At 33.3% G+C, this 18,944-nt stretch overlaps 1 protein-coding gene across 1 annotated transcript; it reads left to right on the top strand.

Moving 5' to 3' along the window:
* Positions 1 to 1,000: 1,000 nt before the first annotated feature.
* On the top strand, positions 1,001 to 18,793 carry LOC133205276 (endonuclease/exonuclease/phosphatase family domain-containing protein 1-like). Its single transcript, XM_061341049.1, has 8 exons — positions 1,001 to 2,187; positions 7,142 to 7,193; positions 7,569 to 7,676; positions 9,994 to 10,122; positions 10,464 to 10,599; positions 13,421 to 13,474; positions 14,598 to 14,738; positions 18,000 to 18,793. The coding sequence occupies exons 1-8, from the start codon at positions 1,235 to 1,237 to the stop codon at positions 18,182 to 18,184; spliced, it is 1,758 nt and encodes a 585-aa protein (XP_061197033.1). The 5' UTR covers positions 1,001 to 1,234; the 3' UTR covers positions 18,185 to 18,793.
* The last annotated feature ends 151 nt before the right edge of the window (positions 18,794 to 18,944 follow it).

The following is an 18,944-nucleotide window of genomic DNA, read 5'->3' as shown; positions in this document are numbered from 1 at the left end:
AGGATATTAATGAATAGGAAGAATTTTATATGTATGTACATATACTTTTAATTACAAATAATACATGAACATTTTTATGGTATTCAGGAATAAAATGTGAAATACTGAATGTTCATTTATATACCCTTTAGTAGACAAGATATTTTATAAGATCTCTATGAAATTGCATCTCGTGTAGAAAGGAAAACAGTCATTTTTAACATAATACTACATTCATCTGTGTATTCACTTGATGAAAAACCATCAAAACAATGATTTTCTTTAATGACATACTTGTATTTGGTCATAAGAGGAACCGTGCACTTGAGTATTAAATGAGTGAGTTTTAAGTGTTTATTCATCCACATTGAATGAACTTTGAGCCTACTTTCTTGTTATCATATAGTTATGTATATATAGAATCATTTCATTGTTGTGCCTGGTACATGTACATGTGACTTAAAACAATAAATAGTTTGATCACTCTAACAAAGTTTATTCTTAACAATTCAAAATTTATTTATGCATTGAAATGTTTACACTAACATTCACATGCTACTGGCAGTAAATGTTATTTGATGACACGATAAACTTCAAAACATACTTATATACCTGCAGATATGAATTTTATCTGCAGAAACTTGCATAAACAGTGTATTGACATATATATATATACAGCAGCTTAATCTCATATCTATAATGTGTTCAAGCAGTTGCTAAATGGTTTATTTTTAAAATCCCTTATTACCTTTTCTCCTCTACCAGGGATTTTATGTAGCTGTCAGAAGGCATGCATTCCAAGAATCAGTTTTTTTCAGCACTTGCATCCCTGCTGATAAATGTTCTTTTAAGAGTTAAGACTGAAATTCAAGTCACTTCATTATTATTACTTTAAACTTAAGGAGCTCTATAATGTCTCTGACCTAGACGACTTACAAAAATAATCCTAAATATATTTTCTCGAATGTGTATGGGTGAATTGGTGTGTAATAAGATATTTACTCTTGACTGTCAAATTTTTTTTTCAGATGGAAACAAGGCTTTTACCCCAAATCAGGTTGCTAACAGTACACAAGGATGGATTTATTTATGGCACACCTGCATTGGTAATGTAGTGTTCAAGGTGGATTACTGATCAATGAATGCGGATGGCAGCAATGCATTTAACTATTGGACGAAGTGATATTGACTAAAAGTTATCTGTACAGTTGAATGATTACAGTCTAATTTTTTCTGGAGGACAGACACAAAGAAGATGGGGGCCGTCAATAGCTGCTGTATTCCAAAACATATTGACTCGGATTCAAGCACCCCCAAAAAGATGGGACACAGGCGGAATTTGAGTGCAGCGTTTAACATGTCTGCGATGATGGAGGGGGATGCAGGCCAAAATCTTTTGAATATTAATTATGCTACAGAGGAAGAACTAATGACTTTGCCAGGGATTAACAGAGCCACAGCTCAGGCAATTATTGAGTATCGAAGAAAAATTGGTGGTTTTAAGAAAATTGAGGATGTGGCTTTAGTGTCTGGTGTTGGTGCAGTGAAATTGAATATAATTCGAGATGAAATTACTCTTTCTATGAAACGACAAGGTAGTACTGGACCTCCAACAGAAGAAAATTCTCCAACAGGTAGTCGATCAGACATTTCATTTAGAAGTGAGACATCTAGAAAATCTAATGGAAAAATCAATGTGAATTCATCTAATGTGTTCCAGTTAATGAAAGTGAAAGGCATTGGACAAGTTCTGGCGGAGAATATAGTTACATATCGAGACAAAAAAGGACAATTTAAGGCAATTGATGACCTTATAAAGGTCAAAGGAATAGGTCCAAATTTACTCAGTGCAATAAGAAATCAACTAAGTCTAGATGATTCAGAAAGCTCAAACAATACTCAACCTAATGGACATGTTCCAAGTGATTCCATTAACAATGGCAATGCATCTATTCCTCCCAAACTGTCAAATAATGACCATAATCATACCAATTGTAGGATATTATCAAGCTCAACAGAAAATATGCTGGACATTTTAGAACCTATTATCAAATCGGGTACCCGCCCCAAAGTGACACCTTTCAATTTCAAACATAAGAATCGCTCTGTTGTGAGGGTGGCCTCTTGGAATGTGGAAAGATTTGACGAAGAAAAAGCCAACAATATAGGAGTCCGAGAAGTCATCTGTATGACTATTCTGGAGAATGGGTAAGTGTGGAAAAGGAAATCAGGAATTCTTTATGAATTTGTGTACATATTACAGAGTTTCTTCATCTCAGAGGTCTTAGCATTTTATAGGTTTTCTCTGAAAGTGATGTACAGTTCACCATATACAGCATACACACATAACCCCCATCTTCACCCCCACCCCACCCCAATGTCTCCATGCATCATATACCACAATGAAATAACTTGCATCATGATGTAAGCTTAGAGAAAGTTCGTTTTTTTATGAAACTGTCAAACAAAGTAACATACTGAATTGATTTTTAAAATAAAATAGTGAGAGGAATTCAGTTACAAAGTCAATTACGAATATTGTTTTCATTTACACAATGAGGAGAGCACCAAGATCAGACAAAAAAAATTAATAGAAAATAAAACGCAGATGTGATGACGGTTGAAGCATTGTTATACACATCATCACTGATGCAGCTTAATCATTACCAGTAATGACTGTGCCAAGGATGCCTTGTCTTTTGATCATGTGACCTAATTCTGACACAGTGCTCATTAATGTGCAATTAAGCCCCTTTGATTTCAGTTCATTAATACATTGTCTATGATGGACCATTCATACTCTTATGTGTCAAATCTATTATTTCTTTAGTTCATACATGTATAAAGATTTATAACATTATAACATTAATTGTACTTATACATGTCTATATAATAATTTAAGAGTATTATATATTAAAGATTTAATATGAGATTTGCATTTGTACAGTGTACACCAATCCTTTTGATTGAGGACTTGAACTCTTATCTATGAAATTAGGCCAAATAAAAAAATATGTGTGATTCCGGTTACCCGACCTTCCCTATTTTATACCCCCGACCCTAAACTTTTTTTTGGCAATTTTTATATTTTTTCCGGAATTTCCCCTGATTTCCATCAATGGCTCCAGTTTAAGTTTTAGTTTCAGCAATGACGGCCTCCTTGCAAAACATAGCACAAGTGTTTAATAGTGTTTTATCCAAAGCAAGCTAGCATGTAGGTGTCCCCTACCAATATTGACTAGTATATTATCACACCACATCTAAATGCCATTTGCAAAGCAGTGATAGGTATTATTTAGAAAAAATTAAGAAAATCATTTTGTTAAAAAAAAAAAAGAAGAAAAAAAAAAAGAAAATCCCTACCTACCTACCCTAATTTTTTTGGAAGTGTAACCGGAACCACACATATTTTTTTGTTTGGCCTTAGCAAGGTTCTTTCTGATGAAAGATTTCTTTTTAATTGATCAAGCACTACATGTATTAACTGTGGATTTAGAAGTTCTTGTACATGTACTAAAAGTTTGAAAAGCTGTTCACTTTAATCAGTTAAAATCATAGACATTTGATATGTGGAATATATTAAACTGTTAAATGATATGCATATTTGCACATAAAGCATGCAGTGCATGCATTGATAGTGTATTAACTAGTTACTCCTGTCATCAACCACTCTGTGTTGAGCAGAACAGTTAAGTCTTAACCCTTAATTATAGCAGGAGATTATAAATATTTACTTGTTTAAAAAAATACATATTAACTGCTGCACTGTTACAAAGAGGAAATGAAGTATCATTTATGGGGTTATTGATTATTGTAGTAAGCAAATAGAACTTTCAAAAAGATCGATGGTTTCTAAAGTGTAGCATGTATAATATATCTGACACTGTAATTTATTACTAGTTATATCTTTATGTTACAAATGAAGTTTTATTTGAACAAGATGATAGTGGTAACCATTGAATTTCAACATTATATAATATAATACCGATATATATCTTATTTACAATATGGTACAATGTACATAGATCTATTGTTTGTTCTACCTATATTATGAAACCTGGTCTACAGTGTATTTCATATCAATACACTGTCTTCGGGGACTAGTGTATTACTTTTAATATTTAACACTATATTAGTTTAGGTTCATTATCCCCATTATTGCTATGAAGTGTATTTAGATTTGGTCCAAGCAGGGCTTGATAGAGATAAAGACTGAGGGACAGATGATAAAAACAAAAAAATGGATGCCTGCATGCAGGGTAATCCCTAAGAATTTAAATATAAGGGGACATTTAAAAAGTAGAAGGGGACTCTGGGTTCCTTCCCTAGTGGGGAGTTTAGGAGGAATATACCAAAATAACGGGGGTAACCCCATTATAAGTGGAGAAAATCCCAGGCCTCGGATCTTAGGGACAACTCTGCTGCATGGATTGAGATATATATATATATATTTGGACCTATTTTAGTTGTAAATGATGAAAATAACAAATTTCTAAAATATTACGAAATTGTAAACTTTCTATGATATTCAAAATTCTACATTTCTGCATTCATCATCAATCTATATAATCAATCTATACAGTTTTTTATAGGACATTATCGTAAAATTTAAAAAAAAATTAAAATCACTTGTACAGTCAAGTCTTATTAATCTGGACACTCATGTCTTCTGGATTAATGAAGCATCCTGGTTACTGAAACATACCTTTTATAATTGGTAGATATATAAATAGAAATACTGTTCCCCACAAACTTGTCCGGATTATTGGTGTCCAGATTACTGATGATTGAATGTATATACAATCATGTATATTATAATAGGTCCCTGTTTAAATCACTAGGTAGACAATTCAAGTTGCTAGTGTATCCCTTATATATGTACCTGTATTGTAATTAAAAAGAGTATGGTGAAAGATATTATGGTAGCTAGTGTATTATAAAGCGTAATAATTTAATTTTGTTTGTATTCTAGCATCTGATTGGTTAATATCCAAAAAGGAACACAAATTATTTCTGTATAACCTGGTTTAGTATGGGGACACACCCCCCCTGACAACCAGCTGAATCGTCTGTATGCATACAATCCTCTCATTTCCAGTCCTCGGGATTCATGGAAAATTCCAGATTTAATAAATATACCTTTAACTTCAAACAATAGTTCGATCTTACCACATGTAAACAAGCTGCTGGGCCTGTGTATCAGTTTTTACCTCCCCTTGCTTCCCATCACTTCCGTTACTTCCGTTACTACGGTTGTATTATTGAGCGGCAACTTTGAACTAATAAAAAGCAACGAAATTTTACACCCATATTTATTTAATGATTTTAAAATTAAATTATAAGGAATGACTCTAATTCTTGGCCAAATTATTAGCTCTTCTGAGCCAAAGGCTCAAAGAGCTAATGCTATGGCCATTTGTGCGGTGTGCGTAAACTTTTTAGAATATGGGCCATAACTCAAGAACCCCTTGGCCAATTATTGTCAAATTTGTCACAGGGTATCCTTGGCCCAAGGGCTCCCTTTTATACTAAAACTGGGGTTGTGACCCTTTAACAAGGGGAGATAATTAGGAAAATAGAAACAAAAGTACTGGTTGCTAAAAAATCTTCTTCTCTAGAACCACTGGGCAGATTATCACCAAACTTACACAAAAGGATGAGGATATGTTGTAGATTAAAATTTGCACGGGGATTTACCCTGGGGCAAAGGGCGTGGTCTCAAGGTCACTTCAAAGTTGACCAAAAATTACATTTTATTAAAATGTTGATATTTTGCTTACTATAAGGACTAGGATCATCAAATCTTGTCAGTTGGTGCATCTAAGGACCTCATATCATGTTGACTCAAAAGTAGGTCACGGTGACCTACTTTTTAAATTTTGCGGCCATTCTTTTTCAAAATAATTTAGAGGCATATTTTGAAGAATTTAAGGCCTATGATCATCAAACTTTGTCAGTTGATGCATCTTGGGTCCTCAAAGTACGTCAACTAAAAAGTAGGTCACCATGACCTACTTTTTGAATTTTATGGCTCATCTTTTTTAAAACAATTAAGGTCATTAATTCGAATACGGGGAGGCTTAGAATCATTAAATCTTGTAAGATGATGCATCTTGGGGCCATAAAACATATTTATTAAAAAGTAGGTCACAGTGACCTACTTTTTGAACTTTGCAGGCATTCAATTTCGAAGCGTTTTAGAGGCATAATTTGGACATTTTAAGTCCTATGATCATAAAACTTTGTAAGTTGATGCATCTTGGGTCCTCAAAAAAGGTCAACTGAAAAGTAGGTCACTGTGACCTACTTTTCAATTTATATGACTATAATTATATATTTCAGGTACTAATTGGCTTAGAATCATCAAACTTTGTCAGTTGATGCATCTTGGGTCTTCGGAGTAGGTCGACTAAAAAGTAGGTCACAGTGACCGTCTTTTGAAAATTTATGGCGTTAATTAAATATTTCGGGTACTAATTGGCTTAGAATCGTAAAACTTTGCCAGTTTATGCGTCATGGGTCCTCGGAGTACAACAACTGAAAAGTAGGTCACGGTGACCTACTTTTGGAAATTTATGGCTTTAATCAAATATTTCGGGTACTAATTGGCTTAGAATCATCAAACTTTGTCAGTTGATGCATCTTGGGTCCTTGGAGTAAAACAATTGAAAAGTAGGTCACTTTGACCTACTTATAAAATTTTATGGTTATAATTTTAAAAAATATTTTAGGTATTAATTGGCTTAGAATCATCAAACTTAGTTAATGGGTCCTCAGAGAATGACAAGTGATAAGTAGGTCACCATGACCAACTCTCAGGTACTAATTGGCTTAGAATCATCTTGGGTTCTCAGAGTGTGAATTGGAATTTCAAGGGTTTATCTAAATATACAGGATACTTCGAGGCTTCAAATAGAAGTGATAGGTTGTACAGTTTATCAGAAGAGCGATTCAAGGCCCATGGGCCTCTTGTTCGAGTATAACCTGGTTTGGGTCAGTTTACGCTGTTTTATAATCCGCTTCGCGGATTATAAAGCGTAAACTGACCCAAACCAGGTTATAATCGAATAATTTGGCCAAGAATTAGAGTCATTCCTAAAATAAGTGTAAGACATTTGTGAACATTATACACATGTAACTTGTATATATTTCTTTTCTACAGCTTTGGGGTTGTTGCATTCCAAGAACTAGCAGATAAAAATAGTCTTCAAAAGGTATGCATATTAAATGTTCATGTTTGAAGTATCTTAGAAGCAATAATTTATGTTTATTCGTTAAGTTTTTCACTTATAACCATGGTAACTGTTTTGTGTAAGCCTATCATGTATTCTGGCTAAAACAACATGAACAAGAGAAAGAGAGTTTCTTATTAGTACCAGAAGATTATTATGTCATTTGCAGTCAATTACTTTATAGTTTCTCTGGAATCTCTAGTTTCTGATAAAATTTCAATGTTTTAATCATGCACTAGTCCTCATAAAAGCATCAAAGACAGAAAGCCCAAACATCTAATTGTAAAGATGATATAGTTAAAAATTCTAGCATAATTAAATATTTTATAACATTTGTTTTTTTATTTATGCTATTAGATTTGTGATGAATTGAACAATCCCACAATTACCCATGTCATGAAATGGCCTGGAATGAGGGGCACCTGGAAGTGTGTAGTTTCCAAGGCAACAGGAAGAATGTACAGGGTAGGTATCACATGAAATAGGAGGGATCTGTATTTATTTGTTATTTATCGTGTTTATTGTACTGATGTTAATTTGCTTTTGTAAATAAGGAAGCTTTCAGTTACATAAAGGAAATGAATGATTTGTATGAGTCTTTATAAACAGAAAATTTATAAGGAAATTCAAGATATGCTACTAATGCATTTCCACCAATAAAATGGGAGGATGCATAGCATTTACCCAATAGTTTGTTTTATACATCAAGAAAAAATATGAGCATATATATTGTGGTGACATCTTAGGGATGAAAGTCTCATTGAGAGGGCAGGGAATTACCTGGGTATTTGATTTAACTTTGAGGTAGTTCTGGAATATGTATGTAGAATTACTCTCTTGAGTGACCTTTTAATTTCCAGATGTGATAAAGTACAGAATTTAAAGATCTCTCCTGTAAAAATTCCATGTATGGCTATTGAATTCTGTTGGCAAGAGATATAAAAAATATATCCTCAGTGGTAATAACATTTGTAAATACATGTAGTCTCAAAGAATTACAAATTTAAAAGTCTGTATGTTGTGCTTAGAGAATATGAACATTGAGTGTGTTCCTTAAGGTTTAGAAAAGTCAATATGATGAAGGAAATAAACCTGTGAGATTAATCAGTTTTCATACCTTTGTTTACAAATGCAGGGTATGCTTTACTGTCCATGCCATGGCAGGATGAACAGATGTCCCAATGGTTTTTCTGATGACAAACTGTCAAATGTATAACTGTATCAAGTTCATATTTTATGTATGTAACTTAGTAGATGTCTGTTTTTGAGGTCACAAGGTGCCATGACATGTGGATTGAAAATTCATTTTTGTAGAAAATCCATTTGAAGTCAAAAGTTTAAGGTCAAGGTCATTTTTGAATTTGACTGATTTTCCTTTTGCATATTTTTTTAAACGAACCTTTATTGAGACATTATGACATGATGATACATGTAGTTAACAAAGAAGGCCCCCCACCCACCCCAAAAATGGATTTTTTTTTTCAAATTAATGACTGCTTTGAGCCTTTGAATGGATTAAAAAACTATCAAAAAAAGGCCCATGGCAGTTCTGTATATGCATGTGACTTATAGAAATTTGCATTTATAATTTTCTTAACTTCTTTTAAGAAACTTGTACTTTCAAGAAATCAATACCTCCAGACAAGAACAGAAATATCATAATCTGTCCCTGGGGATTAATTATCAAGCTTGCTGTACAACAGCTTGGATTCAGAGTCTAAACTGTCTTTAATGTGATCTGTCAAATTAAAGGTCTTTTTTAGAGTCAGGCCTGCAAGTGATGCCTTATCACTCAATTTATGCAATGTTTCTTGTAGTTGGATTGTGTAAGGTTTGATGAAATTAAAAAAAAAATTGAGACCATTTACTGCTCAATTTTCTTTTATTAATGAGCCCCTAAAACTGGTAAAGCATACCATATTCTACTGTACTATGTGCCCTGCCCCTATTAGTGCCCCTGAATTATTTTTCAGTTGTCGGAGAATAAGGACTCCCTTTTTATTACCTTATAATGAAGTTGAGTGTTGCTGGTGAAAAACTTTAAAGACACATTGCTTCTGGTTTCCAAAAATCTAAATTATCCAATCATCGATATTTTCCCATGACACTACACTGTAATGTTCCTCCTTGATTCACAAAGAACATACTGGTACTGTCTAAATACTAAATAACCTTTTTGAAGTTTGTGATTGCCCAGGGTGCTTAATAGAGAGAATATGGTATTATTTTTGAGCATCATAAAGATGCGTAATGCCTACAAATACAGGACAGTTATAATCACTTGTATGCATGTATTTGTAAATAATCTACTTAATATTTATATATACCTGAAAATCTTCAATGTCATTTATTTAAATTTTGATTTTGAAGAATTTCTTAACCAGAAAAAGAGATCATTTTGTCACAAAGATTATAATTTTCTAACCTTCTGTAGCAAAATTCAAAGTCTGGAAATTCTGCCAAAAGGTTATTAGTTTAGTGATAAGGCCATTTCATTTAAACATTTCTTCAATTTCCACCGTATTTTACATATTTTAATGTTCTAGCTGAATAATTTAGATAAATAAATTAGAAAAGATTTTATATAATGATATAGAAAAATCACTGTCATCTAGGGATAATAATTTGGTGTATTCATTATAATGATTATAGTGTAATACTTTATGAATATATAACATTTGGTCATTTAATTAACACTGCTGTACACTTCACTTTAGTAGGGTACTTTGCCATCTTTGCACTGCTCTCATTATCTTTATAATTCTGTGGTTATTTATTGTAGAGTTTGGAATATAATGGGTTTCTGTATGACACATCACAAGGAATTTCTCTATCAAGTTCTGCCAATTTAGAAAAGCCAGCTAGTTCCACTAGAGACTTTGTTCGCAGACCCTTTATTGGAATTTTAAAGGTATGCACCTAAACATATTTAGTACTGAAACAAGATGCTAAATCTATGCAAAAACATCTTTCTTTTTTTCAAAAGAGTTGCCTACAAAGAAAAGAAAAGTGTATTCAATGGGTATTACAGTGAAATGAAGTTATCCCACTTTCAGCTTGTCTTTTTACATCAAAAGCCTCACTTTAATAAAGAGGGTTTAGGCTTCAAAATGCTCAAAATATGCCTCTAAAACAATTTGAAGATGAATGCATGCAAAACTTTAAAAAAACAGGTCACTGTGACCTACTTATCTTTTGTTAGGACAAAAAATATGCCTATAGGTACGAATGATCAGTTTTATTTTTTGATAGATGAAGAAGTTTGACTGTGTAATGGCTAGTGTCCATCTGAAGGCTACGGGACTGGACAATGAGGACTTGGAGAAACTCCAGGCAGAGATAGACAATGTACCTAAGGTTGTTAAAGCTATAGAGGAGCACTACCCAGGTATTGATCAACCATTTTCTATTTCATAGAAACATTACACATATGTACATTGAGAGTAAAGGTTGAAGAAGACACTGTTTGGGCTTAATTGTGCCCTATAAATTTAATGTTCTTAAAAAGTTATTAAATTGGCTATAACATGAGTTGAGTAGATGAATATGATAAATCATTAAAGAATATGGCAGGAAGGAGGACCATTCTGGAAATATGACGTCATTAATGTGGCACATTTCTTACTTTTATGCAGAAAAGCTTCAAAATGACTCATTTCTGTGTTTATTTTCCTTAAGAAAATAATGTCCACAGCCCTCGCCCACTTCAATGTTTAGATATATTATGTAAAATGCTTTGGAAAATCACATATCTCAAAATCTTTGTGGGCGATGCATGCGCTGTATGTTTTCTGAAAGAAAATTCCACTGAAAATCGATGTCTTCTGCAACTTTAAAGAAAATACGGGAAAATGCACAAGTTCATGATGTCACAATTAGCATTTAAAAGGTCATATTGGAAAAACAATTTGTATGTTTTTACTGCATGGAATTTCAATAATTCAGAAAGAATGAAGTTTAATTTCTTACACCACTTCTAAAGTTTAGAGAAATACAGGGCCAGATTTGTATTGAAATCATACCTTGTTCTTTGCTTCATCATATACAATATGTAGTAACCCATTTTTCTGCTTCTTCAAATGGCCATGAATCACAAGTTGTATTGAATTTCCTAATTCAAAATGGCTAGCAAAATTACATTTAAATGTAGGAATTTTCTATTTTGTTCATAAAGCAGTTGAAAATTAGTAAAGTTTTATAATATATCATGTATCTCTGTGTATAAATGACACTTCAACAGGATAATATAAGTAGGCATATATACCAGGTAATGATTTATCCTATAAGCAGTACCTAACCTATACATATATATACAGTAGGATGTGAGTATATTTACCATACACGCACAAGGGTAAAAATACCTATACGAAAACTTTTGTTCTGGGTGGTTCAATTTAAAATGGGTCACAGAACATAGAGGTTATATTTAAGTGTGGCTTGCATTTGTGTCTATTTAATAATTTTCTCATGTCTTTCTTGTCAGCTTCTTTAGGTAACTTATTTGTATGAATTTTATTATATTAAACAGTTGAGATATATTAGCTGAATTACATGATTTTATATTTGAAAATAAACCCAAGTGTGGTAGGGGTGCGTGCAGTGCAATCCTGTGGTACATCAGAATTACACTAGTAACCTGTGGTCATAGCCTGTACTTCTTATCCAATGGCGTACATTCCTTTCTGCTGATATGTAGGCTAGTGTGAAGTCACAGATTTAACTTGATGTGCAAAGTGTGGTAAGGCAAGGAGCCCTCTCTCGATAGGTATTGGGGGGGTCAAAGGGAGCATTTTTGCAAACTCAAAGAAATCTACGATTGTAATTTGACCAGTGAAAATAATATTGTAAACATATTTTCAGTTTATATCATGACATGAAGACCACTTAACAAAATTGAGAACTCTTAACTTATCCTTTTACTCTGCTTAGAAAATATGGTAACTTCCTTACTGAATAATCCAAATAAAAGCAACGTGTTTAATTTCCTACTAACCAAAAGTATTTCCAGTTATCAATTTCATTTCCTGCACTAATCCTGTTGCTGTCGATGGTTTGAAATTGTCTGATAAGACTTAATATAACACTTGAATTTCGGCTTTAAAAAGCAAAACTGTAAACATTTACATTGGATAGGTATAAAAGTGTGAATTGCTAAGAATTCTTTTTTGGCATTTGCAACAAAATAAGTAAAAAATAGGTTAAAATAAAAGATTTATTATTAACTCCCCTCCCCCATTTTTTCCACTAAGTTTTTTTCCCTGACAAAATGATGTGTAGGCTACAGCCTTTTTGCCTATATGGAATATATGTCACTGTTATCATATTATTAATTCCAAAGACTGGATTTGAATTTTAATAATGACCATCAGGATTTATAGAAAATGGCACATTTGAAGGGATGTACAGCACAGACATCTATACAAAGTTGAGTATGTCATTCACAAAAATATTTGATAATAAGATACAAAACACAACAAAGTATCAACCCAGACTTCATAGCAGACTGAAAGAAATGAAGATAGTGAATCTCATGGGGGACCACCATGTAAAACACAAACAAAATGAACAACAAAAAAGTAGACATTGCCAAACTGTGCATGAGGAGGCAAAATATCTTGGATACGAGGTGGTGAAACATTGTGGATGAAGCAGGGGAGTTATTGTGTACATTGAATAAGAACATAAGGAGAAGATAATGATTTATTTATGTAGGTAAAGGTGATCTAAACAAAATTAATATAATATGTTTTTCTAAGAATACTATTTTCAGAAAGAGATACACAGGAAAAATAAAAAAAAAAAATAACCAAAAATTTGGATGAAAAGCATGAGTTAAAATGCTTTAGCTAAGTTCGCAATTAATTGGCCTAGGACCCTATAAATATGATTTGTGACAGATTGTAAGGCTTGGGGCCTGATGAGTGCATTTGGACTCTGTTGGGTTTAGGAGATAGAGAAGCTTGTACACTTCTACAAACATGAAATACACATACACTGTGGAGCCTCATTTATCTGGATGCCACAACTTCCGGATGAAAGTTATGGAGAACAATTTATATTTATACATGTATATACTAAGTATGTTTCAGTAATCTGGAAACTTCATTAATCCAGACGGTTTGGTCGGGAACACAAGCGTTCAGATTAACAAGGCTTGTAATTTTAAAATTAAATGATATAGAATAAAAGATTTCATTGCATTTTTTCAGGAGAGAAGGATATTATACTCCTGGGTGATTTCAATTTGGAGCCAGATTTAGAAGGTGAGACAAATCTGAAATTGCTTTGTCATTTATGCTACTTAGTGCTTACAAATACCTGTATAGATGGGTTAGGTATTTAAATTACATGAAAATTGAAAAGGAGCATATTGAATTTCAAGGTCATGATATTCAAATGAACTTTGTGAACCCCAATGATGTACTTTTTGTACCATATTTTGTGTGCATCTTAGATGGAGTATTAAATTAAAAGGGCATAGACACATTTGCATTGCTGTTTTGTTTACAATTTTGAATTTCTATTTTTATTATGCCCCCTCAATCAAAGATTTGGGGGCATATAGTTTTAGCCCTGTCTGTCCATCTGTCTGTCCACAAAAACTTTAACCTTGCCCATAACTTTTGATCGGTTGGAGCTATGACTTTCATATTTCTCATGTGTATTCCTTGTGACAAAACCTTTCTTTGGGTACCACTATATTGGACCTTTTGACCTTGACCTTGGAGTTTGACCCACTTTTGCAAAAAATTATCAGACTTTAACCTTGGCCATAACTTTTGAACAGTTGGTGCTAGGGCTTTCAAACTTCTCATGTGTATTCCTTGTGACAAGACGTTCCTTTGGATAGCAACAACTTTGACCCTTTGACCTTGACCTTGGAGTTTGACCTACTTTTGAAAAACTTAAACCTTAGCCATATCTTTTGAACAGTTGGTGTTAGGGCTTTCATTCTTCACATGTGCATTCCTTGTGACAACACCTTTCCATGAATACCAACAACTTTGACCTTGGAGTTTGACCTACTTTTGAAAAATTTAAACTTTTGTCATAACTTTTGAACAGTTGGTGCTATGGCTTCCTTTGGTTACCAACAATTTTGGCCCATTGACCTTGACATCAAACTTGGTACACTGGTACCCTCTAAGGAGTAGATAACCCCTAATGATATTGAAGTCAGACATTCTAAATTTGAACTTGATCCTTTTCAGTATTGTCACACCCGGGGCATTATACATGCATGTAAAAAAAAAAAACAAACTGCCATGATAAGGAATTAAATGTACAATGTATCTCCTTGAATTCCTCATAAAGAGAAGCTTAAAGATTTCCGTCCCACATAAGGCATTAATAGTTTGATGATTTATTTTTTTATATATTTGACAGATTTTGATTGTTTGCGAGAGAGAGGCTATACTAATGCAATACCTGTGGGAGCTTACACAAATATCAGCAATAAGAATTTGAAAGGCAGTCGCACCTATGATCACATCTGGATAACAAAGGAAACAAAGAGTGTAGCCACTGGTAATGTTTGTTTTATATTTATTCCTGTGTGTGTATGTTTCAGTCTTGTGCATCTGTACTGTTGTTTTTGAAAACAAATGAACAAAAATTATATGAGCTCCTGTCCAATATCAAAATTGAAGATTAAGAAATATTGGAAGGATTTTAGCTCACCTGAGCTAAGGCTCAAATGAGCTTTTCTGATCATTTTGTCCTTGTCAGTGCAGGTTGTTGTTGGCATTCTCATTGTAAACTTTCCACATTTTAATCTTCTTCTCTAGAACCAATGGGTCCATTTCGTCCAAATTTGGAATTTTATATGGAAGCATCCTCAGGTAGTGTAGATTCAAGTTTGTTCAAATCATGACACCCAGGGGTAGGGCGGGGCCACAATGGAGTATCAAAGCTTTACATAGAAATATATAGGAAAATCTTTAAAAATCTTCTTCTCAAGAACAGCAAAGCCATGATGAGTCATATTTATATGGAAGCATCTTCAGGTAGTGTAGAATCAAATTTATTCAAATCATGACCCCAGGGGTAGGGTGGGGCCACAATGGAGTATCAGTTTTACATAGAAATATATAGGAAAAATTTTACAAATCTTCTTCTCAGGAACAGCAAAGCCCTGATTGATCATATTTATGTTGAAGCATCCTCAGGTAGTGTAGATTCCATTTTGTTCAAATCATGACACCCAGGAGTAGGGCAGGACCACAATGGAGGATCAAAGTGTTAAATAGAAATATATAGGAAAATATCTTCTGATGAAGAACTACAAAGCCATGATTAGTCATTTTGATATGGAAGAATCCTTAGGTAGTGTAGATTCAAGTTTGTTAAAATGATGACCCCCGGGGATAGGGTGGGGCCACAATGGGGGATCGAAAATTTTACATAGGAACATATAGGAAAATTTCTTCTCAAGAATTGAAAATTATGTTTAGTCATTTTGATATGGAAGCATCCTCAAATAGTGTAAATTCAATGTTGTTCAAATGATGACCCCTGGGGGGGTAGGGTGGGGCCAAATGGGGGATCAAAAGTTTTACATAAGAACATATAGAAAAATATTTCTTCTCAAGAACAGAAAAGCTATGTTTAGTTACCGTATAACGGGTATTTTCTGCGGTTGTCCAATTTTTGCGGAATTTTGCGGATAGGACAAATCCGCAAAAATTACAATCGCAAAATATTTTTCAATATTTCTTCAGATATATATATTTTAAGTATGATAAGTGGTGCGTATGTCCTTGTTGGCAAGAAAATTCTGGTGTCATCGAAATTCGAAGATTTTAGATATCAGGATTTTTCCAAAACATATTGAATTAAAACGTTGCTGTAAATAATATCAATTTAATAAGTTTATACAAAAACATCTTTTCTTGTACCTACATGTACTTCTTTATACGGATATACATGTACATGTAAATGACTAAGAGAGATTTCGCAATTAATGGTCTAAACTCCGATAGCTGCAAACAACACATAGTAGCTTTTTCTTTAACACTTTTTTCAATCTTGTGTTTTATCTGGAGACCATAATTACTGCTTGTATACACAAAGTGGCTTGATTGTCTCGTGAATTTCACACAATGCTGACGACTGACAGGATTAGTTACGCCTCAATGCACATGGCACCTATGATTGTACACGGTCAACTTTAGGTTACCGTAAGTTTTGGGGTATAGGTCGATACTTTTTTTCTCAGAACCGTTGGGGTCGCCCAATTTAACGAATCGAATATGTTAATATAACTAATTTCAATTGCTCACTGTTACATGTACTGGTAATAGTCATTTGCGTGTTTTAGCAAATCCCTGGACAAGAAATATAAAAATGGCGGTCATCGAAGTTAATATTGTACCCCGGTAAACAACGTCGGAATAAAAGAATGTGTCCAAGATGTTCTAAAATTGAAATGGTTATTGGTTGATTTCAGGTATTTCCCTAATAATAGCTGTTGTATACTACCGTATTTATGTGTTTAAGGACAGAGTCAAACTACGACGGCATTGAATAGGCAAGTTGGAGAAAATACGTTATATCACAATTCAAGGAAATTTTAACTATGTTTGTATAAAACACTGTTAAAATGCTGTACTCATAAAAATACCAGTTTATTTTCTCAATACGTTAATATCACGGGTTAAATTAAAGAGGTTTACATGTTCTGATACGTAGTATATACGTAAGAATCTCTAGAAAATCGATAAACAAAGCTTCGTCCTATCTTCCGGATTCGTCCTATCTAAGGATTTTTTAAAAATTACGGCTGAAAATGAGCCTTTCGACCTATATACCCCATCGACCTATACCCCCAAAATTACGGTACTTGATTATGCAACTGTTTGTTTGAGCTTAAAATATAAACACCAGATTAATTTTGATGGCAGTTATCTATAATTGTATTTTTTAGAATATGGCTTGAATGCATTAATTATCTATATATTAAAATATTTTAATAGATCGCATAAAACGTTTGTTACAATGTAGAATAAAGATTTTTTATTGTTGTTTGGGTGGACCGATACTGCAATAATACATTTTAATTGGGACTAGACATAATTTTACAAAGACTAACTGAAAGATAGTAGTTTAATTAAGCTTAATAGCTTAATACCAGTTCTCATGCAACTTTGATCAATATGTCTCAATGAATTTATAAAACGTAAACATGGCAGCTATCTAATTATTCTTAGAGATTGGTGATCATACCCAGTAAATAATTTTTTGCGGTATGATGCAACCGCAGAAATTGAAAACGCAGAAATTAATTTGCTATCTTTTAGGGGTTAAATCGCAAAAATTTCCAACTGCAGAAAATACCCGTTATACGGTATATTGATATGGAAGCATCCTCAGATAGTGTAGATTCAAGTTTGTTGAAATGATGACCCCTTGGATAGGGAGGGGCCACAATGGGGGATCAAATTTTTACAAAGGAATATATGGGGAATTTTTTTTAAATTCTTCTCAAGCACAACAAAGCCATATGTTATTTTGAATGGAAGCATCATCAGGTAGTTTAAAATTCAAGCCCCCCCCCCCCCCCCCCCCCCCCCCCCCCCCCGTTTTCTTTTCAATACTGAACTAATTTGTGCTTTTGCCTAGCCAATGTGCTCAGGTGAGCAATGTGGCCCATGGGCCTCTTTTTTTTTTTTGGTGATAGCATACTTTAAAACAAGATATTGTGTTACATAGTAGAACATGTTATTGAGAACTATCCCATAATTCAGTGTTTTCTCCTCACACTTACTGACAATATTGTTCTTCATTTAGGTAACTCTGGGGTGGTGAGAGAAGGATTGACCAATGCTCTTATTCCCAATGGCTGGAGCTGGGGAGGAGTGGTTAGTGACCACTGCCCAGTGTGGGTGGAGCTTTACACAAGCAAAGACTTGGACAAAGCTGACCTAAGCATAGGGGCAGAGGCTATCAAATTTACACTGGGAACAGAGGGCTAATAGAGACAGCTTTGTTACAATATGATACACTGTGAGATGAAAGTTGAGATTTATCATGTTTATAATCTTGCCACAATTGAATTTTGTATACTCTAGGATAATTAATTGTTGGTTTTTGATAGTTTTCTCAATGCATTAAAAAGACTGTGTTCTTGATTGCTGTGTTTGAGCAAAATAATATGTGTATCATGAATTAAACTTTGTTATTGATTTATATACATGTACTGCAGTGTATGAAACTGAAGAATACTAGTTTTAAGAAACAATCTACGAGTACTTGTTAAGACTTAGCAATAAAAGTGTGTGAAATAGTTTATCAAATCCAGCATCTGGGCATTTATTCACATTTAATTATTTTTTTATACTGCTTCAACTTGTTGTTTTGATGGTTGATTTTGTTTTGTTTTCTAATCTTACCAAAATATTTGTTACATGTATCTAGTGCATGAGGGTAAATCAGAGATGTTAATCTTATTTTACTTTAATTTTATATAGTATTTATGGAATTTTTTCCCCTTTAATATTTTAACATTAATTTTTTCATCATGTTGACCTGAGTCTGACAACCATTTTATTATACTCTTTGAAAAATTATTTATTAACCATAATTTATTTAAATAAACACCAAAGTACATTGTACTAAAATTATCTGTACAAGAATGAATATTTACAATTTCTTAACCAAGTAATTTCATTTCATTTAGCTATGTGTATTTTATTTTCATTTCCACCAAATGATTTAAATAGTAATTGTCTCTTT

This window comes from Saccostrea echinata, unplaced genomic scaffold (genome assembly GCF_033153115.1).
Source record: "Saccostrea echinata isolate AGI-Se365-2 ecotype Australia unplaced genomic scaffold, CSIRO_AGI_Sech_v1 ptg000054l, whole genome shotgun sequence".
NCBI classification, from domain to species: domain Eukaryota; kingdom Metazoa; phylum Mollusca; class Bivalvia; order Ostreida; family Ostreidae; genus Saccostrea; species Saccostrea echinata.
Note: the sequence above shows the minus strand (reverse complement) of the source record. Positions and strands in the feature narration are given on the sequence as shown.